The sequence below is a fragment of the Bufo gargarizans genome, chromosome 2 (genome assembly GCF_014858855.1).
Source record: "Bufo gargarizans isolate SCDJY-AF-19 chromosome 2, ASM1485885v1, whole genome shotgun sequence".
NCBI lineage: Eukaryota > Metazoa > Chordata > Amphibia > Anura > Bufonidae > Bufo > Bufo gargarizans.
In genome coordinates this window covers 552,868,197-552,890,169 of record NC_058081.1, presented here as the reverse complement: position 1 = coordinate 552,890,169, position 21,973 = coordinate 552,868,197, and the positions used below count along the sequence as shown (strand labels likewise).

Here is a 21,973-nt window from a genome sequence, read left to right as displayed (position 1 = left end):
GAGGCGAGCCTCCTCATCTCAGAGCGCCTGCGCCGAATGAACACAGGCGCGCGATTTTTGAAATGCTGACAGGGCCGGCCGGAGGAGGAGATCGCAGCTGGCCCTGTCAATACAACAGGACGAGGGGGCGTTTTTTTTGCGGCGGCTACCAGCAAGTAGACGCTCTACTTGCTGGTAGAGACCTCATTTACATATTATAAAAGTTTGTTTTTAGAGGAAACTGCTGAAGGAAAGTAAGTAAGAGCATTATATTTTCATATATCGCAGTATAAGGAATTTAACTAGCCCCCCCCCCCCCAAAAAAAAAATGACTTTAGTGGGGTGACAGAAGCCCTTTAACTACTCCAGCCCAATCACACTGTGACAAAGCCAGATGTCCCAAATCTTTCCGAATTTCTCAGGAATACCCCTGGCTTCATAAGTTAGTTTATACATAGATAATGTAGCATTAATAAGCTGGATCATCCAGTGTGACAGCGTTGGTTTTTTCGGGGGCTTCCGGTTGAGCAAAATTGATTTCCTCGTATAGAACAGCAGTAGCCTATAAAGGATTTTGGCATAATGGTCCGTGGTAGCGGAATCCATAACGGAATTCTTAGATAACCCGAACCTGAAAACACAAGTTCGCTCATCCCTCAGGATCACTAAAAAGAGTGGGAATGCCCATCACTACTTGTTATGGTGGAGGAAACTGATAGGGGGAACTATAGCTGTTACAGTACTGGGGTGAGGGGAGCCATTGAGGTGGGTCTTGTAACCCAATTTTCCATCTCAAGTCTATATTTTCTTACATTTGCCCTGGTGGAAACGCGTCCTGCATCCATACAGCAAAGGGCTGATTTCCTATAGCTTGGCGCCCAGTTATAACTCCCAGCAGGTCTGTTCCACCTGAGAACTAATATTCACCTCAGCAAATGCCATACTGTTCTACTGTATTACAGAGCACATAGCCGGGAGTACAGTTATACGAGATTCATGTTTATTGTGTCTCCACAGTGTCAGTGACGTCACTGCCTCAGCCTCACACCCAATTGTTTACACAGAGCCAAACCATCTACTTCCCGCCCAAACGTCCTAATCAGAATAGGTACAAGCTAATGTTCGCCCCGCCCCTCTCCTGGTCACGTGTCATCCACAGCCAGCGCTTTACGTCATTACCTTGCGACTCCCGTGGTTCAGTGGAGAGCGACATTTCCGAGGTAAACAAGGTTCAGGGAGTGCAGGCTCGTGCCATCTGTGCGGTGAGTGTCGGCCGGTAAGTCGGTTCTCATCTCTTTAAACTGCGTACATTTTTCTGTAATTGACCTCTTTCGGACGCTTGAGGAGGAATGCCGGGACTTGTAGTTTGGAGCTGGTTTCCGGTGTGGTGTCTATGATGAAGTAGTCTCTGACCTACAGCTCTCCAGCAGTCTGTAGGACAGCATTACTGTTATGTTAAATCCATAGTAATGCTGTCACATCTGAACATGGCCTTAATGTGTTTTCCAGGATTAGGATATTAAAGGGGCGGTCTCACTTCAACAAATGGCACTTATCATGTAGACAACTTTTTAAAGGGGTTTTCAGAGCTATTTGTATTGATGACCAATCCTCAGGACACCCGCTGATCACTTATAGAGGGCTGCGTTGGCACAGCACGCACCTTCTCTTCAACTGGCTGATCACATATTTCAACAATTAAAGGGGTTATCCAGTACTATGAGCTGCCCCCCCCCCCCCCCTCCCCAATATTATGTCGGGCCTCTCACACTGAATATACTTACCCGGCTCCCTGTGCCGCTGTTGCTTCTCTCCGTGCTTGGATGAAAACATCGGGTGTCGGGAGCAGCCAATGATAGGTGACAGAAGGGACGAGCCTCCCTAGCGTCACCCGTGATACTAGGGAGGCACATCCCTGTCACCGCTGCTTCTCCTGACACCAGATTTTCATCCACGCATGGGGAGAAGCAACAGCAGCACGGGGAGCTAGGTAAGTATATTCATGGGGGGGGGGGGGGGGAGCAGATTATAGTATTGGATAACCCCTTTAATAAAATTGTGATGAATACCCCAATATAAATCTCAATACAAAATATTATAATCACATATGTGGGTGAAAATTACAGGGCGTCAGAGGACTAAATAATAGTCCATTGTTACTCAGTTTGATTAGTAGATAGGAGTGCTGATGAGTCCAGAACATCTAGTTATTTCCCTGTAATGTCACTAAAACTATCCCTGCCTACAGGCTGGGAACCCGTCCTGAAAGGGTCGACCCCACCTCTCGGCGGCTAAGCCCTTTGCAAGCCCTGTATTCACGCTGAAAAAAAGGTAGATTTTCCACTTACTAATGTATTGTGATTATCCATATTGCCTCCTTTGCTGGCGTGATTTCATTTTTCCATCACATTATTCACTGCTCGTTTCCAGGGGTGACGGCCACCGCTGCAGCGCGGATACGAGGGGGCTGGGGTGGCAACGGCTGTGCATGCTTATGCGAGCTCCCACGGTCCTGGCCCTCAGAGAGGCCAGAACCTTTTCCTCTAATGTGCAAGCACGACCCCCACTGCTGGATTGCAAGGTGGTCGTAACCATGGAAACCCCATGCTGATCAGCTGTTTGAGAAGGCCGATGCGCTCCGGTGAGCGCAGCGGCCTTCTGTCTGCTTTTCCTAGGCCGAATGATGACACATTCATCGGTCACGTGGCCTAAGAGCAGCTCAGCCCCAAGTGAATGGGGCCGAGCTGACATACCAAGCACAGTTGCTATACAATATATGGCGCTGTGCTTGGTGAGGTGCGAGAAGACTGGGGGTCCCTGGTGTTGGACCCCGACCGATCAGATGATCTATCGAGGATAGATCATCAGTATTTAAATCTCAGAAAACCCCTTTACGTTTTGCTCATTCAGTGTAAATCAGTAATGCATGGCTCTCGCCACTAAAAGCAGAGGACTTTTGATGGTTTCCATAAGCAGCAATCGCCTCCTCGCAAGTGGATCCTTGTGTCGAGAAAAGGGTTGTCAAAAATAAGACAGTTCATTTTGGGGCACCTGCAAGATACTAAGGCTGCCTTCACACAAGTCTGCGGTTTAAAGTCAGTTCCATTCACTTAAATGGGGCTTGCAGAAATCTATATGCTTCTCACTAAAAAAACATTCAAATGAATTGAACACATTTTCTACATCAAAATCTGCCATGTGAAGGAACCCTTGGGGCCAATCCCATTGTCAATATTGGTGGTGTTCATGACGAAATTCCACTGGCAAATTCCGCCTTGTGTACGGGCTTTTAAGGTAAGTGCATGCAGGACAGAGTTGCCACAGGATTTTACCTGTGGATTTACATAGGTAAAATCCACAGCCGAGCGGATGAGTTTGTAAATCTCGTCCACGTGGTGCTGGAAAGTGACCTGTGGTCTGGATTTTAAATTGCACAGCATGTCAGTTTCTGTGAAATTTTTAGCCCACAATTCACTTCTTTCGGTGTAGCAGGGGGTAAAATCCATGGTAATGCCGCAGCAAATTCCGCAAGTAACACAGATTTTTGGTTCTACCCTTGGATACAATTAACACTTAAATTGCAACACCAGGACAGAAAAGTCATGGACTTATGGAAATCACTGGACTGATGAGCATGTTAATGATGTGCAAATGATTTAAAAAAATAAATAAAAAATGGGAACAAGACATTTAAACCATCTTGATGTATTCAATGCCGAGTATAAGCGCCACCTGTTATTAATGGTTGTCTGAGGAATGTTCTGCTGCATTGAATGCAGGTGGGCACACAGATCATCAAGATCCACTGCTGGCAGCTCCTTTTGCAGATGTGCTCAATGGAAGACAAGTCTGGAGAAGCTGCAGGCCATGGTAGTATGTTTAGGCCACGCTCACAGTAGCACGAGCTACATGCAGCATGGTATTTGGAAAACGGCTCCTGGGTCACTTTGGAGAAATGGCTGTACAACTAGTTCCATAACCAAATCAATGTAACGCCGAGCTGCTAGTGTACCTGAAATGGAGACTAGAGGGGTCCGGCTACTGTACATTATGCCACCCCATACCGTAATCCGAGGAGTGGGACCTGTGTGACTTTCCTATGTGGGCGCATCTTCATGGCCTTGTCCACATGGTGTCCGAACCAATCTCCAGCTATCATTGCATCCGAGACAAAAACAGTATTAGGGTCCATTCACACGTCCGTTGTTTCTTTCCTGATCTGTTCCGTTTTTTGCGGAACAGATCCGGACCAGATCTGGACCCATTCATTTATTTTATTTTTTTCAGGACCCATTGAAAATGAATGGGTCCAGATCTGTTCCGCAAAAAACGGAACAGATCAGGAAAGAAACAACGGACGTGTGAATGGACCCTTAGTCGCTGAAGAGAATAGACCTCCGTTCCAGCCCCCATTGCCGTCTTGCTGTGCACCATGATAGCTCTTGAGAGCGGTGCCGTGAGGTCAGTGGAGCACCTGGAGCTGGATGTCTGGCTCGTAGCCCAATATCATGCAAACGAATTCTGATGGTTTGTGTAGACACTGTTTGCTGTCCTGGGCTTGAGATGTGACGTCTACTCAGATGATCCGTCCGTGCAGAGGTTCCTCCCTGTGCACCTCTTGCTGTCATTCCAGTTAGTCGTTGTTCTCCCAACCACCAGGACACACAACGCTGAAGAGCACTGACCTCTCAGCCTAGCCACATAGCCATCTGCTGGAGTGATAAACCAAGGTCTCTCAGTTTAAGGGTCCATTCACACATCCGCAAAATGGGTCCGCATCCGTTTCGCAATTTTGCGGAACGGGTGCAGACCAGACCCATTAATTTTCAATAGGGCTGAAATGTGCTGTCTGCACTCGCATTTGCGGATCCGCACTTCCGTTTCCGAAAAAAAATAGAACATGTCCTATTCTTGTACGCAATTGCGGACAAGATTAGGCATTTTCTTTTATAGTGCCGGCGATGTGCGGTCCGCAAATTGCGGAACGCACATTGCCAGTGTTTGTGTTTTGCGGATCCGCAGAACACTTACGGACGTGTGAATGGACCCTAAGGATTCTGTCCCTCTCAGTTTGTGACAAGTGGAGATAGCTGGCTCGTCGATGAACAGGAGACATCACAAAATTATCCCACATGATTTGTTCCGATTATTATTTTTTTGAGGTTTCATGTGGCTACAAAACCTAGGCTTTTTATATGACTTTTATGCGCCCCTTCACATATCACAGATTGGAGCTAGGTGCTTGAAAATGTCCTTTGCAGACTTTAGCGACACCTGCTAATTCCTTGATCTGCAGAACTTTATGCCTTTTTCTTCTTGGTTCTGCAGTTTCAACGTTGAGGAGTGTGTGTAGTAGCTGTTCCCTTTTTGCCAAATAGTGGCCCTTCTGGGCCTAATTGTTTGAGTGTAGGCCACATCCACAGCAGCTCTTATTTCTTTCAAGCATTACATGTTTTCGGCAAACATGCTGCACTATTTCTTTCTTTATTTTTATTTTATTGTAGTTTCTTACAGTCTTCTCGCACAAAAACAGAAAATGACAAGGCATGGAAAAAACTGCACAGCTGGGGCTGTCTACACCTACTATGAGAAAAAGAAAGATACAGGTCAGTAGCAATCTGGCTTTTATTATTTTTTTTGCTTTTAAGGCCTCTTGCAACAAGACCCTATGTATTGTAGGACATGCTCTATTTTTTTTTTTTGCAGAACGGACATACGGAAACAGAATGCACACGGAGTTCCTTCCGTTTTTATTTTGCGGACCCATTGATATGAATGGTTCCGCATACGGTCCGCAAAAAAAACTGAACGGACACGGAAAAAAAATATGTTAGTGTGCATGAGACCTAAATCTGTATTTTCACAGTGTTGGAGTGTACAAGTCTATGCCGTTTCTATGCGGAATGTATACCCATACCTGGAAGTGTAGCTGCGTATGTGCAGTTGATATCTGCGCTGCTCTGGTAGCCTCCGTGCTTGTGCCCCTACTCCCACTAATGGTGCAGGCGTGTGATTGACAGGGCTAGGCAAGATGTCTGTCCCTGTAAATCAAGGGGGAGCTGCTCAAGAACTCCATTGGATGGATGGATTTGTTTGTAAGAATTGATTTGCTCCTCTCTAGAACTCGCTAATATCCTGTCAGTTTAGGAGCGTCTGTCTCAGGACCGATGGTACACTAGGACAGACAGGAGGGGGTCATATGGAATGGATATCTGCCAAGTCATCTCTTGGGCTTCATTTACATTAGGGCTGTATTTAGTGTTCTGCTCTGTTCTAGGAGAGGGCCAGCATTTTACCAAACTGGCACAGCCTGCAGTGCTATTTTGTCTGGAATTTTTAAAGGAATCTGCGACGAAGGCCCCTAATGGAGCCTCCAATGCGGATGTGAAGGCAGCCTGATCTGCACTACTACACATTCATGGGCTTTGCGGGCATGTGGTGTCTCATTATATTTCTTTTATTCCACTTTTCATTCTGATAAAAAATTTCTGATATGCAAATGATGTCTCAAGGTGCCCAGAGGGGCGTTATTACTCTGCTCTAGTGCCCAGTAACGTCCCCTGCAGTTCCCAGCCCGCCTTTCTTCCAAGCCCAGCACGCCTCCTAAGAAATAAATGTCCTCCCACATACTCGTCGAACGGCGCCGCCCCCTCCTCGCTACGTCATTTAATTTATTCACTGCACCTTCCTTGCTTTCTCCTCTCTTGGCCTTCAAAATCCCGCGCAGTCGCAGTATCACTGAGTGCCTGCGCCTGTACAATACTCCTGTTCCAGAGGGCAACAGCGCTCTGATTGCGTCACTGGCCTCGGCGCATGCCCAGTGACACTATTGAGGCTGTTTCCCTCTGGAGCAGGAGTATCGTACGGGCGCAGGCACTCAGCGATACTACACATGTGCAGGATTTTGGAGGCCAAGAGAGGAGGAAGCAAGGACTGTGCAGTGAATAAATTAAATGACGTAGTGGGGAGGGGGTGGTGCAGTTCGGCAAGTATGTGGGAGGACATTTATTTCTTAGGAGGCGGGCTGGACACTGCAGGGGGGCGTTACTGGGCACTAGAGCAGAGTATAATGCCCCTCTGGGCACCTGGAGACTTTATTTGCATATCAGAAAAATCGCTTTTTAATCAGAATGAAAAGTGGAATGAAGGTACTTTATTGCACATTGCTATGTTAATGGTTTTATATGGTCAAAATAGGTGACAGATTCCCTTTAAAGGGCTTCTGTCACCCCCAAAACACATTATATATTTTTTGGGGGGGCTTGTTAAAATCCTTATTTAACGACTATTCCCTATATAAGTCTCTTATCTTTTGTCTGTGGCTTTGTTTCCTTAAAAATCGATCTTTTAAAATATGCAAATCACTCCACTACCAGCAAGTAGGGCGTCTACTTGCTGGTAGCCGCCGCAAAAAAAAAACGCCCCCTCCTCCTGTTGATTGACAGGGCCAGCGAGCGCTCTCCTGCTCCGGCTGGCCCTGTCAGCATTTCAAATCCTGCGCCGATGACGTCTTCTCTTTCGGTGACGTCATCGGCGCAGGCGTGCTGAGGAGGCGAGCGTCCTTCTCTCAGAGCGCCTGCGCCGAATGAAGACAGGCGCAGGATTTGAAATGATGACAGGGCCAGCCGGAGCAGGAGAGCGCTCGCTGGCCCTTTCAATCAACAGGAGGAGGGGGCGTTTTTTTTTTGCGGCGGCTACCAGCAAGTAGACGCTCTACTTGCTGGTAGTGAAGTGATTTGCATATTTTAAAAGATTGATTTGTAAGGAAACGAAGCCCTTATATAGGGAATAGTCGTTAAATAAGGATTTTAACAAACCCCCAAAAAAATATATAATTTGTGTTTTGAGGGTGACCGAAGCCCTTTAAGTTCAAACCATACCTCTCTGTATAGAATTTAAACATAAGCCAGGCTCAAGTTGTAAGTCCTCCTGTGATAAAACGATTGGGGGTGATCTCTACTGGAAGCAAACCTGCTTAGCTGTTAGAGAAATGCACGGCACATTGTGTCCATGAGGTATCGCCACATGTAAAACAAAGCATCTAGAGCAATTCATGGGGGTTCACTAGTATGGTGCATATAGGACGGCCTGCTTTACAATGTTGGTTATGAGAAATAGAATCTCTGCAGAGCAGTAGATTCATATATAGCATGCAGGCATCCATTTCTGCTTCGATGATCATACATTGACTTCTTGTCTTTTCAGCTGCCTCTGGATACGGCACGCAGACAGTTCGTCTCAGCAAAGATGCCGTGAAAGATTTTGACTGTTGTTGCTTGTCCCTACAGCCGTGTAAAGACCCTGTAGTGACGTAAGTGTCCTAAGCAGGCGCCTCAAAGAATCTGCATTAAAGCCCCATAAGTAGTGAACGCTTGCTGATTATGAAGCTATGGAGAAAAATGACTTCAGACAGCAGTCCAATAGCAATGTATCATTTCTTTGTTACTGGAGCCGAAGATGGGTTGTTACTGTAATGCACTTTCGGGCCATAACATCATCCGCACCTTTTGTCAGGCCTGCTTAGGATCGACTTGATTTTATAGTCATGTTCACTTCATATGGCTTTTCTAATAGACCATATATGTATACAACGTAATCCTCATTAAAGGGGTTATCAATTATCACATGAGTTAAAAACATACAACATTATTTTAACTATATCAATGCATAAAATGCAGCCCTCTAGTGCAGCTCTAGTCTCTTCACTTTCTGTGGGTGGGCAGAAGCTCCTCACATGTGCTTGTTAAGCAACTGCATCTCCCAGGAGAACATTACCGTCAGCTTAGTAACCTCGTCCCACAGTTTCCAAAGCTCTGTTCTCCGGTCTTCATCCCCTACATAGAAAATAGTCCTCATACAAAAGCCCAGCGATCCTACTAATATATAATATAATTGCATCTCTATTGTAATGAGACTTCATTTCAATGTGTCCTATTCATTGAAACTAATACTGTTCATGGGATTAGAGTTGCTGCGATACCAAATTTTTAAATCGGTTTCGATACCATAAAAAAGTATTGCGATACTCGATACCACGTGAAAAAATAAACCCAAAAAAGCCACGTGCATTCCGCATTTTAAAAATGGCGAATTGCACAGTTTTTATTTATTGTTTCTGTTCCGGCGTTTACTGCATAGATTTTTAAAAAAAAAATATTTTAATAGTTTGGACTTTTCTGACGTGGCGATATGTAATATATTTATTTATTGTTTTATATGTGAAATTGGGAAAGGAGGTGCTTCATACTTAATATTTTGGTGGGGATTTTAAAATTATATATTTTTATATTTTTTTACACTTTTTATTTAATGACTTTTAGGGGGAGAACCTGGGATCTTTCATCCCTTGTCCTATTCGCCCTGATAGAGTTCTATCAGGGTGAATAGGACTTCACACTGTCCCTGCTGCCATGTGCATAGTACACACAGCATCGGGGATGTTACCATAGCAGCCAGGGCTTCAGTAGCATCCTGGCTGCCATGGTAACCGGTCAGATCCCCAGGATTACACTGCTGGGGCTCAGATCAGAAGCTGCCACTGTGCCACCAATGAGGGGGAGGGGAGAGTACCCAGTGACCACTGCCACCAATGATTTTAATACTGGAGGGGTGTGCACACTGTGCCACCAATGATAATTATCCCTTAATACAGGAGGCGGGTACTGGCAGCAGATCAGCAGCTCCCTGTCAGGGGCAGGGTGCCAGCAATGCGATTCTGCTGCTGGCACCTGCCTCCTGAATTTATGTGTTAAAGACGTGGGTCCAGACTTTAAGTATTAGGCTACACAGAGCGGCGCCCAGCGATGTCCGAGCACTTACTATTATTCCTGGGCGCCGCTCCGTTCGCCCGCAGTGCCCCATTACAGTCTCCTCTCCTGCTCCATATGCTAACTGCTATCGGAGCAATGGGGAGGAGACATCAGCTTCTCTAGTGGGCGTTCCTTCTCCCTGGCTGTAGCGCTGTCCAATCGCAGCTCAGGGAGAAGGAACACCCACTAGAGAAGCTGATGTCTCCTCCCCATTGCTCCGATAGCAGTTAGCATATGGAGCAGGAGAGGAGACTGTAATGGGGCACTGCAGGGCGAACGGAGCGGCGCCCAGGAATAATAGTAAATGCTGGGACATCGCTAGGCGCCACTCTGTGTAGGAAAAGCCCTATCATTGGTGGTGCAGTGCGTCCGCCCCTCTCTCCGTTCATTGGTGGCAGTGCCATTCATTGGTGGCTTCATTCTCCCCTGTGCTGCAGAATAACCATGAGCGCGCTGACAGCAGCGCGCTCATGTTCAGAGATACTAGACTGCGCAGCCCAGTATCGAAAAAATGGAAATCCCGGTATCGTATTGATTTTAAGACAAAAGTATTGATTGGGTATCGAAATTTCGATACCCGCAACAACCCTACATGGGATAACCCAGGTGGACTAAGTCTTCTTTCTTGCTTTTCCAGGTCAGATGGATACATTTATGAGAAGGAAGCCATTTTGGAGTATATCTTACACCATAAAAGGGAGATTGCTCGTCAGATGAAGGTAAAACATTAGTGATTATTTATTCTTAGAATGAAGATTGTCCGAGTCCAGGCATGGAGGATAAATGTGTTTATCTGCTGTGAATCTATATATAATATGAATTTCGGTGTGTGAAAGTCAGCAAGAAGCCCTTAAAGGTGTAGAGGGAAAAGTCTGATACATTGGCGGGTTTATAGTACTCTATTTACTAGCTTTTTCTTGTAAATTTGCTGCTGGTTGTGCAGAATCCAGCACTGAATGTGGCCTTTAGTTGTTTTCACATTGTGGAGAAATCTGCCATGTATTCGTTCCGTTAAGATTTGGTTGTATGAAATCAAAACGGGAAAAAAACTGATCTGTCACAATGACTTACATTGTTTTCAGTACCAGATTGTGTGTGGTATTATTTTTTATTTATTTTTCCCCCCGTTTTTATGACTGGATACAAAACCTAATGCTGCTGGAATGGAAGACATCCTGAATGGATCTCTTTCCATTCAGAATGCATAAGCACCAAGGCTACTTTCACACTTGTGGCAGAGTATTCCGTCACCGGACCGCAATGCCGGATCCGTTTTACCGGAACACTCCGGTCCAGATCCGGCATTAATGCATTTCAATTTGAAAAAGTGTTCCGGAATTTTGGACGGAGATAAAACCGCAGCATTCTGCGGTATTATCTATGTCCTGAAAAGGCAAAAAGACTGGACTGAAGACATCCTGATGCATCCTGAACTAATTGCTCTCCATTCAGAATGCATTAGGATAAAACTGATCAGTTCTTTTCCGGTATTGAGCCCCTAGGACGGAACTCAATGCCTGAAAAGAATAATGGTAGTGTGAAAGTACCCTAAACGGAGACTTTTTTTTTTTTTTTTTTCCCCCAGTATGACTGATCTCAATGCCGGAAAACAACAATGCAAGTGTGAAAGTAGCCTAACCCACAAATACAGTAGTTTTCAGTATTGGATAATACAGTGTATTGTTCTGTATCACACAGGCCTATGAGAAACAGAAGAACGAGAAAAAAACAGAAATGGAGGAATTAAACAAAGCTGCCAAAGAATCTAAAATGAAAGGATTCCTTGAAAAAGAAATGTCAATCATCAGTAAACCACTTAATCCTTTTACAAGCAAGGCAGGTAATGTCCTCGCCTCATGTCTGTCATACGACGTGCTCTGCACTGTCATCTTTATTGCACTGCATATAAGAAGAGCAGAAAAATACCAGTGTCTGATTTTACCTTACATTTGTGATATGAAGTTTTTGTTTTGTTACCTTTTTCATCAGCAGAGAGCAGCCGGACGACGGCAGAGGCGGGCAGCAGCAGTGAGGACAAGTCTAAGCAACTTCCTAGCTTTTGGATCCCATCACTGACACCAGAAGCGAAAACTACACTTGTGAAGAAGCCGGTGAGTCTCGCTCTCCATGAGCTAATCCCCAAGTGGTAGAACAGTTATCTCTGATCCTGGACATTGGGTATTAAATATGGTTTAGAGAGGCATTGATCACATAGACAAGTTAACAGAAGGCACTTACTAATGTATTGTGATTTTCCATATTGCTTCCTTCGCTGGCTGGATTCATTTCCCCATCACATTATACACTGCTGGTTTCCATGGTTATGACCACCCTGCAATCCAGCGGTGGACATGCTTGCACACTACAGGAAAAGTCACTGCTCTGCACGCTCCCACAGTCCCAGCCCCCAGAGAGGCCAGCACCTTTTCCCATAGTGTGCAAGCATGACCCCCCACATCTGGATGGCTTAGCCTACGGATAATCCTTCAGTATTCTAGTCCTGGAAGTCTCTTTAACTCTACCAGTCTCCTGCACTAAGTTTGTGTCCCATTTCTGTGAAGGTCTCTGGCAAGGTTTCTTACCACAGATAAGGGAGTCAGATCAGGGATTGTGGGGAACTATAGGGTGCATTTGACATCACAAGTTCTTATCAGACTGCTGCAGTGAAGACACTCAGAAAGTAGTATTTGTAAGGGTGCTTTCACACTTGCGGCAGGACAGATCCGGCAGGCTGTTCATAGGGACGGGGGCAGCGCTCCGGCGCAGTATGGCAGTGCACGGCGAAAGGCCACCGGACTAAAAGTCCTGCATGTCCGACTTTTTAGTCCGGCGGCCTCTGACCGCGAACTGCCGTACTGCGCAGGAGCGCCGCCCCTCGTCCCCATTAGTCAGTGGGGACGGAGCAGCGGTACGGCGTAACAGCGGAAGGACTGATCCGACAGGGTGAACAGCCTGCCGGATCCGTCCTGCCGCAAGTGTGAAAGTACCCTAAATGTACCACTCTCAGTAGAAGCAAACTGTATATACAGCAGCACACTGCTCCATGCGCAAAGATGCATGCAAACGCTGGAAAAGTGGGTAAATCTGAATTGCATTATTGCTATGTTTACTATATGAAAATTAGGAGCTCTTTGCACAGATTTTTGATTAAAAATTGTCTACCAGTGACAAGATGGCTTCCACAGTTGGGGCCTACACTTTCAGACTCCTGGGCTTTCTGACCTACACAACTCAGGAAAATGTAGAATCCAGCTAGATTACACTCTAATTAGAAGCCCCGGAGGCCCTTCTCAGTAGAGTCTGCGAGTGAGGACCCCCACCGATCTGTAGAATGAAAAGGCCATTGTGCCACATTGTCTTTTCGCTCACAAATCTTTGATCCAAGCTTTATTGACCACACTGCTAATGGATAGGTCATCAGTATCTGATAAGTGGGAGTCCAACACCTGGGACCTCTGGCAATCAGCTGCTTGAGAAGGCACAGCACAGTGCCGTACGTTGTATAGCGGTTGTGCTTGGTATTGCCAATAAGATCTCGGGATGTACATTACCTTTGTTGCTTTGTACCCATGTACATAAATTGTTATACATTGTATGGTTGCCCATAAAGGGGAAATCCAGTCAAATCAATATGGTTTTGACTGGATAAGATGTTCGCAGAGGTGATGTGCAGTACTGTGTAATAGTTTTAGGAGGGTGTGGAAAACATGCTGCAAAGTAAGAATGCTTGAAAAAATTGTCAATAGTTTATTTTCATCAATTAACAGAATGCAAAGTGAATTAATAAAAGATAGATCTAAATTAAATCAGTTCTTTGCGGTACACTTGCACACAGTTTTTAAAGGAGCTCAGCAGGGAGGTTGTTCCAGACATGAACTGACAACAGATCTTCTGTGGATATAGATATGCCCAAAAGTCTCTTCATGTAATCCCAGACAAACTCCATAATGTTGAGATTAGGACTCTGTGGGGGCCATATCATTCACTTCCAGCCCTTGTTCTTTATGCTGAAGATAGTTGACATTGATTTTCCAGGATTTTAAAATTGATGATCTATCTTCCAGACCCTGCTGTTCAGCTGGTTGAAGAGAAGGCCGCGCTTCGTTCATTGTTTACCTGCTAGCCGTCAACATTGCAGCGGTGAGCGGGTGTAATTACAAGCTGTCTCATTCACTTCCACGGGACGCTCCTTCCTATTCAAGTGTATACTACATAGTCGTCCCATAGAAGTATTTACAGCTGCTCACCGCTGCAATGTCGATGGTGAGCAGGTAAAGAATAAGGCCTCATGCACACAAATGTATTTTTTTTTTTTGTGTCCGTTCCGTTTTTTTGCGGACCGTATATGGAACCATTTATTTCAATGGGTCTGCAAAAAAGCGGAAGTTACTCCGTGTGCATTCCGTTTCCGTATGTCTGTATTTCCGTTCTGCAAAAAAATAGAACATCTCCTATTATTGTCCGCATCATGGACAAAGATGGTACTGTTTTATTAGGGCCCAGCTGTTCTGTTCCGCAAAACACGGATTGCACACGGACGTCATCCGTATTTTTTTGCGGATCCGTTGTTTGCGAGCAAAATACATACGGTTGTGTGCATGAGGCCTAAAGGGAAGGCTGTGCTTGCACTGAGCATGGCCTTCTCTTCTTCCAGCTGATCGGGGCTGCCGGGTGTCGACCCCCACTGATCTGATATTGATGACCTATCCCAAGGATAGGTCATCAATATTAAAATCCCAGAAAACTCCTCCTTTTTAATCTTGACCAAATCCCCAACTCAATTTGCTGAAATGCAGCCCCAAACTTGCAAGGAACCTCCACCATGCTTGCAAGGAACCTCCACCATGCTTCACTTTGCATTTTGTTAATTGGTAAAAATAAACTAGTAAGGCTACTTTCACACTAGCGTTTTTCTTTTCCGGCACTGAGTGTCGTCCTTGGGGCTCTATACCGGAAAAGAACTGATCAGTTTTATCCCCATGCATTCTGAATGGAGAGAGTTCGTTCAGGATGTCTTCAGTTCAGTCACTGAACAGCGTTTTGGACAGAGGAAATACCGCCGCATGCTGCGGTATTCTTTGTCCAAAATTCTGGATTAGTTACATTGAAATGTATTAGTGCAGGATCCAGCATTAAAAATACCGTCCTTATGACAAACTGAGAGCCAGATCCGTTCTTGCAATGCATTTGTCAGACGGATCCGCAGATTGAACTGCTTGCCGGATCACTCTGCCGCAAGTGTGAAAATAGCCTAACGCATCTATTTCTGAAAGCATTCTTGCTTTGCAGAATTTTTGCCACACCTGCCTAAAACTTAGTTTTACTTAGTACTGCCTATGAAAACACAACGTTGTAAGCAAAGCATCATGGATTTGAATGACTGTTCATTTAGAAGGGGGTCATCTATAAAGGGTTTGAGGCCCTGGGGTACTTTTTAGAAATGAGCAATGATCTCAACTGAGACATAGCTGTAATCTTCTGACATATTTTCAGGTGGTCATTTTTGGCAGAGTTCACCTTTTAGCTATTATCATTGATTAGATTTATTTACTTCTCTGTTCAGCTCAGGTGCCATCTGCGTCACTGAGAAAAAAGGCGGCAGCCAGTTATCAAGGACCAGATAAAGCTGTTTCTGTTTTCATATAGGACAAGACTGTGTACTGCCCCATGAGCGGGAAGCCCCTGAAGATGAAAGACTTGGTCTCCGTGAAGTTTACTCCAGTAGATGACAAGGTGGATCGCGTTGGCCTCATAAATCGGCAAGACAGATACGTGTGTGCCGTCACTCGAGATATGCTGGGCAACTCCGTACCTTGCGCAGTTCTGCGGCCCTCGTGAGTTGTTAGAGCAGCTCGTATTACTGTGATCTCTTAAAGGGGTTGTGATGTGATTAATAAGTGATGGCCTATCTTAAGGGTAGGTGGCCGGACACGTGGTGGGAATAATACCTACCTGATCCCCCACCGCTGGATTCCAGCTCTATTGCTTCACCTCGGGCGACTTGGGTCTCCCTGTGTCAACTTTCAATTTTGTTTGGGTCACGTGGCCAGTGACTGGCCGCACCAGTGATGTGTCACCCATGTGTTATGTCACTGGGCATGGATCAAGTAAGTATGATTCCTACCGTGGGTCAGGCCTCACTGTCTGCAGAAAAGGTTCCCAGGGGTTAACAACCATTTTAATAAAAGATGGACAACCCCTTTTAGTTGATCAGTGTCATAAGTTTTATATGTAATTAGTCCAACTAACCAATATCAAACCCATAAAAATAAGTACCACTATATCATGAGGAGTGTGATACTGATGCCGTGTGCTGACCCCATTCTCCTTCACATATAGCATGTGGATATACAGTGAGGAACAGAAGTATTTGAATACCCTTTGATTTTGCAAGTTCTCCCACTTAGAAATCATGGAGGGGTCTGAAATTCACATTGTAGGTGCATTCCCACTCTGAGAGACAATGTATTTATTTTTTTAATCACATTGTATGATTTTTAAAGAATGTATTTGTCTTGCACTGCTGAACATAAGTATTTGAACACCTGAGAAAATCAGTGTTAGGGTCCATTCACACGTCCGTTTTTTCTTTCCTGATCTGTTCCGTTTTTTCAGGACCAGATCTGGACCCATTCATTTTCAATGGGTCCTGGAAAAAATCGGACAGCACAATGTGTGCTGTCCGTTTCCGTTGTTCCGTTCCGCATGTCCGTTTAAATATAAAACATGTCCTATTCTTGTCCTGAAAAATCGGATCCTGGTACAATACAAAGTCAATGGATCCGCAAAAAACGGATGACATTCGGATGTCATTCCGTATGTCATCCGTTTTTTGCGGATTCCGTTCCTGGAAACGCATAACAATTTTTTTTTTTTTTTTTTTTTTTTTCAATTTTTTTTCAAAGAAATCCAAACAACTTTATTTGATTATTGAAATGTATACATGTTTCCGTTTTTTGCGGATCCGCAAAAAACGGATGACATACGGAAACATTTTCAGGAACAACGTATCCGCAAAAAACGGACCGTTTTTCAGGATGAAAAAAAAACAGGACGTGTGAATGGACCCTTAATATTTGGTACAGAAGCCTTTGTTTGCAATTACAGAGGTCAAACGTTTCCTGTAGTTCTTGACCAGATTTGCACACACTGCAACAGGGATTTTGGCCCACTCCTTCACACAGATCTCCTCTAGATCTGTCAGGTTTCAGGGCTGTTGCTAAGCAACACAGAGTTTCAGCTCCCTCCAAAGATGTTCTATTGGATTCAGGTCTGGAGACTCGCTAGGCCACTCCAGAACCTTGATATGCTTCTTACGGAGCCACTCCTTGGTTATCCTGGCTGTGTGCTTCGGGTCGTTGTCATGTTAGAACAGTGTTTCCCAACCAGTGTGCCTCCAGCTGTTGCAAAACTACAACTCCCAGCATGCCTGGACAGTCTTTGGTTGTGCGGGCATGCTGGGAGTTGTAGTTTTGCAACAGCTGGAGGCACACTGGTTGGGAAACACTGTGTTAGAAGACCCAGACACGACTCATCTTCAATGCTCTGACTGAGGAAAGGAGGTTGTTGCTCAAAATCTCACAATAAATGGCCCCATTCATCCTCTCCTTAATACAGTGCAGTCGTCCTGTCCCCTTCGCAGAAAGCACCCCCAAAGCATGATGTTACCACCCCCATGCTTCACAGTAGGGATGGTGTTCTCGGGATGCAACTCATCCTTCTTTTACCTCCAAACACGACGAGTGAAGTTTAGACCAAAAAGTTCAACTTTGGTTATCTGACCACATGACTTTCTCCCATGCCTCCTCCGGATCATCCAGATGGTCATTGGCAAACTTCAGACGGGCCTGGACATGTGATGACTTGAGCAGGGGAACCTTCCGCGTAATGCATGATTTGAAACCATGACGGCGTAGTGTTCTTCCGACAGTGACCTTTGAAACTGTGGTCCCAGCTCTCTTCATGTCATTGACCAGCTCCTCCCTTGTAGTTCTGGGCTCATTCCTCACCTTTCTTATGATCAGTGATACCCCACGAGGTGAGATCTTGCATGGAGCCCCAGTCCGAGGGAGACTGACAGTCGTCTTTAGCCTCTTCCATTTTCTAACAATTGCTCCAACAGTTGATCTATTTTCACCAAGCTGCTTGGCAATTGCCCCGTAGCCCTTTCCAGGCTTGTGGAGGTCCACAATTTTGTCTCTGGTGTCTTTTGACAGCTCTTTGGTCTTGCCCATGGTAGTAGTTGGCGTCTTACTGACTAAGGCCTAGTTCACACTTCAGTGTTTGGTCAGTGATTTCCATCAGTGATTTGTGAGCCAAAACCAGGTGCAGCTCTAAACATAGAACAGGAGCAGATCTTTCCCTTCTACCTAATGTCTATGGAGGCTCCACTTCTGGTTTTGGCTCACAAATCACTGATGGAAATCACTGACCAAACACTGAAGTGTGAACGAGGCCTAAGGGGTGGACAGGTGTCTTTAAAGAGCTCAGACAGGTGCTACGAAGTTGGATTAATGAGTGGAGTAGAGGTGGACTTTTTAAAGCCACAGTAACAGGTCTTTGAGAGCCAGAATTCTTGCTGTTTCTCAGGTGTTTAAATACTTCTGTTCAGCAGTGCAAGACAAATCAATTCTTTACAAATCGTACAATGTGATTTTTCAGATTTTTTTTTTTTTTTTTTTTTTATTCTGTCTGAGTGGGAATGCACCTACAATGTGAATTTCAGACCCCTCCATGATTTCTAAGTTGGAGAACTTGCTAAATCACAGGGTGTTCAAATACTTTTGGTCCTCATCTCCTAATGACCATTTTCATTTTATCTATTTTTAGTGATACCACTCTGACTAAGCATGAGCTTGTTGCACAAACTGTATGCAGCATGTGCTGTTTTCTGCCTTGCTGATTTAGATTTCGGTCTCCATTAGTGATGCGGACATCCTTTCTCGTCTTCAGTCTAGACATCCAGTCCCCCCCCACCTGTATTCCAGAACATGTGTGATTCAGTCTTTTGTAGGCTTCAGCTTTGTAGATCTATGCTGACACCTGGTGGTTGAAAGTGGTATTGACTCATGATATGGTGGGTATGGCTGTATGTGCACTGAGCAGCTTCAACAGTAACACAACTTGCTGATTAGTAAGAGGTGGGATATATTAGGCAACAAGTGAAACCAGTCAGTGTGCCCATGCTGACCCCTATCCACTGACCAAAGTACTGGTCCATGGAATTATGGAAAGAGCAAAAAGGTGGCCGGGTCTGATGAATCACATTTATTTTTTTAACATCATGTTAATGGCCAAATGCATGTGTGTCGCTAAGACTATAAAGCGGTGGCTGCAGGATGCCCTATAGGAAGAAGGCAACATTCTGCTGGGAAGCCCAGGGTGCTGGCCCTCATGTGGATGTTAGCTTGACATGTACTACCTACATAAACATTTGTTTCAGACTGAGTGCACCCTTTCAAGGCAGTAGTTTTCCATAATGGTAGTGCCTTCTTTTAGCATGATAATGCCCATGGCACACTTTAACGACATGGTTTGAGGACAAAGACAAGGTGTTGAGTTGGCCTCCAAATTCCCAAGCATCTCTGGGATGTGCTGGAAAAAACAAGTGTAGTCTATACAGGACGCCTGCAATCCATAATGTACAGAATTGGCTGCTAATGTCTTTGGGCCAGATACCACAGTAATCTTGTGGAGTCAATGCCTTGACGGGTGAGAGCATGAGGGGGGGATTTAGACAATATTAATAGGATTTAAGGCGTTTTCTGAGATTTGAAGAAAAAAAAAAAAAAAAATTGACACAGAGCAGGGACCTACAAATAATAGAAAAAAACATCAACCTTAAATGTCCACCGCTCCAGTCCCCACTGGTTTTGCAGCGATGACTTTAGGCTCATTGTTCCCGTGATCACTGCCTGTAACGAAAGACCTCAGTGGTCACGCGCCATTCATGCACACTTGAGCGCTGAGTCCAATGGTTGGCTTGCACAAGTCACATGAAATATGAATGGCCTGTGATCACTTGAGAACCAGTGAGGGGAAGTGTGTTTGTGTTTTTTTTTTTTGTGTTTTTTTTTGACCAGCCAAAGTTGTGCACCCACATTTTTCCTGCAGACCAGAAGTCGCAATACACATAGAAAATTCATTGGATCCATGTGTCCATGGTGAACACTGACCGCACATGGATGTGAAAAAGCTCTTACCTGTTACAGTACTCCTCTGATTCATGCTATCTACGTCATCCAGTAATATTTTGTGCACGGCTTAGTTAGATGTCTTGTGACATAAGGCTAGAGAGCCCTGGAAGAAAATATTCACTGGAACTGGTAAGCCTCATTAGTTTTGACCTGAATATTTATTTTATAGATTGTACAGGACATGTCGGACTTTCAGATATCGGTGACCAATGTCATGTAATTTTCCTGAATAATGTCATATTTTATGTTCTGCTATTCAGAGGAGCAGTGGTCACCCTGGAATGTGTTGAAAAACTCATCAAAAAAGACATGACTGATCCAATCAGTGGGGATAAGCTGATGGAGAAGGACATCATCGTGGTGCAGAGGGTATGTCGTTTCTGTGCCCAGCTTTTGTATTACAGGCAGCAAAATTGAAACGCACAATTATGTTGGCTCTGCTTCCTGATTTGGTATTGACAGGATTGTATGGATTAGGCCTCATGCACACGACCGTTGTTTTGGGAGCCGCAGTTTTTGTGGCTTGGATGTTGACCCATTCACTTCAATGGGGCCGCAAAAGATGCGGACAGCACTCCGTGTTGCTGTCTGCATCCGTTGCTCCGTTCCATGGTCCGCAAAAAAATAAATAACCTGTCCTATTCTTGTCCGTTTTGCAGACAAGAATAGGCAGTTATATCAATAGCTGTCCGTGCCATTCTGCAAATGGCGGAAAGCACACGGACGCCATCTGTGTTTTGCAGATCTGCAATTTATGGACCGCAAAACACACAGCGGTCGTGTGCATGAGGCCTTAGCTGTGAACACAGCCTATCTTTTGATGGGAAAGATAGTACTGCAGCACATAACCCCTCCCAATTCTAGCTGACTAAAGAGCAGGCTTACCATAATGTGATCGCTGTGGCTGATTTATGGATCATATTATCTCTATTACAGGGAGGGACAGGATTCTCTGGATCTGGAGTTCAACTGGAAGCTAAAGAAGCTCGGCCAGTGATGCAGGCGTGAAACGTATACAGTGTCATCTGCTTGTCTGCAGTCAAGAATCCCTCTGTGTTCTCCCAGCTCATTTCCCCTCTTTCCAATTAAGACTTGGGCCTATTGCACACGACCGTATGGCTTTTTCATTTTTTTGCAGAACGGAACAGCTGTTCCCTGATAAAACAGTACTATCCTTGTCCGTTATGCGGACAATAATAGGACATGTTCTATCTTTTGAGCGGAAATACGGAAACGGAATGCATACGCAGTACATTCTGTTTTTCTTGAGGACCCATTGAAATGAATGGTTCTGTATACGGAATGCAAAAAATGGAATCTAAACAGAAAAAAAAAACGTTTGTGTGCATGAGGCCTTACAGATTGCTCATGTTCTGGATTATCAACTCAAGGACGGTTTGCAAGATTCCTTTAATTTGGGATCTATCAGATTTTCTAGACGGTCTGCATTCCAAAGGAGGAATTCTAATATTTTGGAAAAATAAGTCTCTCTCTTCTGCATTTGGCTACATGGTGGACTTCTGTTTTTTTTATTCTTTTAGTTGAGGTCATTCTATTTGTGTGTATAAATTGTCATGTCTGTAGCCTCTCCTGTTCTAGAGTTGTGATGTGCGGACCATTTGTTAAAAACTTTCATTTCACAGTTAAAAGGGGAATTCCAGTTATAGAAAGTTATCCCCCGACCCCCACTGATCATGAAAAGAAGAGCCCGGCCCCCCTTCCCCTCAATTGGACGTAGCGACTGGTCAGAAAAGCACGCCGCTACTTCATTTATTTCTATGGGACCGCTGAAGATGACCGAATGCTGTACTCTGGCACTCCCATAGAAATTAATGGAGTTGTGATGCGCTTTTCTGACCAGCCACTCTGCATTTTAACTCCTTAGTGACACAACAAATTTTAGCCTTAAATGGGTTTTCCAGGAATAATCAGTTTTTAGCAAGTGACCACAGCCTTCTTCGCTAAACAGAAGATTCATATCTACCTACT

At 44.9% G+C, this 21,973-nt stretch overlaps 1 protein-coding gene across 6 annotated transcripts; it reads left to right on the top strand.

The window, feature by feature from the left end:
• Positions 1–1,158: 1,158 nt before the first annotated feature.
• Positions 1,159–21,205, top strand: LOC122928589 (nitric oxide synthase interacting protein). 6 transcript variants are annotated; one of them, XM_044281573.1, is made up of 10 exons: positions 1,229–1,255; positions 2,228–2,310; positions 5,484–5,585; positions 8,185–8,290; positions 10,426–10,507; positions 11,487–11,628; positions 11,778–11,899; positions 15,435–15,622; positions 20,245–20,353; positions 20,921–21,205. In XM_044281573.1, exons 3-10 carry the CDS (start codon positions 5,516–5,518, stop codon positions 20,990–20,992), a joined length of 891 nt encoding a protein of 296 aa, XP_044137508.1. In that variant the 5' UTR covers positions 1,229–1,255; positions 2,228–2,310; positions 5,484–5,515; the 3' UTR covers positions 20,993–21,205. The 6 variants fall into 6 exon arrangements, with proteins under 6 accessions (XP_044137511.1, XP_044137505.1, XP_044137506.1 ...); XM_044281576.1 differs by lacking the exon at positions 2,228–2,310 and having other exon boundaries at positions 1,159–1,255; positions 11,781–11,899; XM_044281570.1 differs by lacking the exon at positions 2,228–2,310 and having other exon boundaries at positions 1,159–1,255.
• The last annotated feature ends 768 nt before the right edge of the window (positions 21,206–21,973 follow it).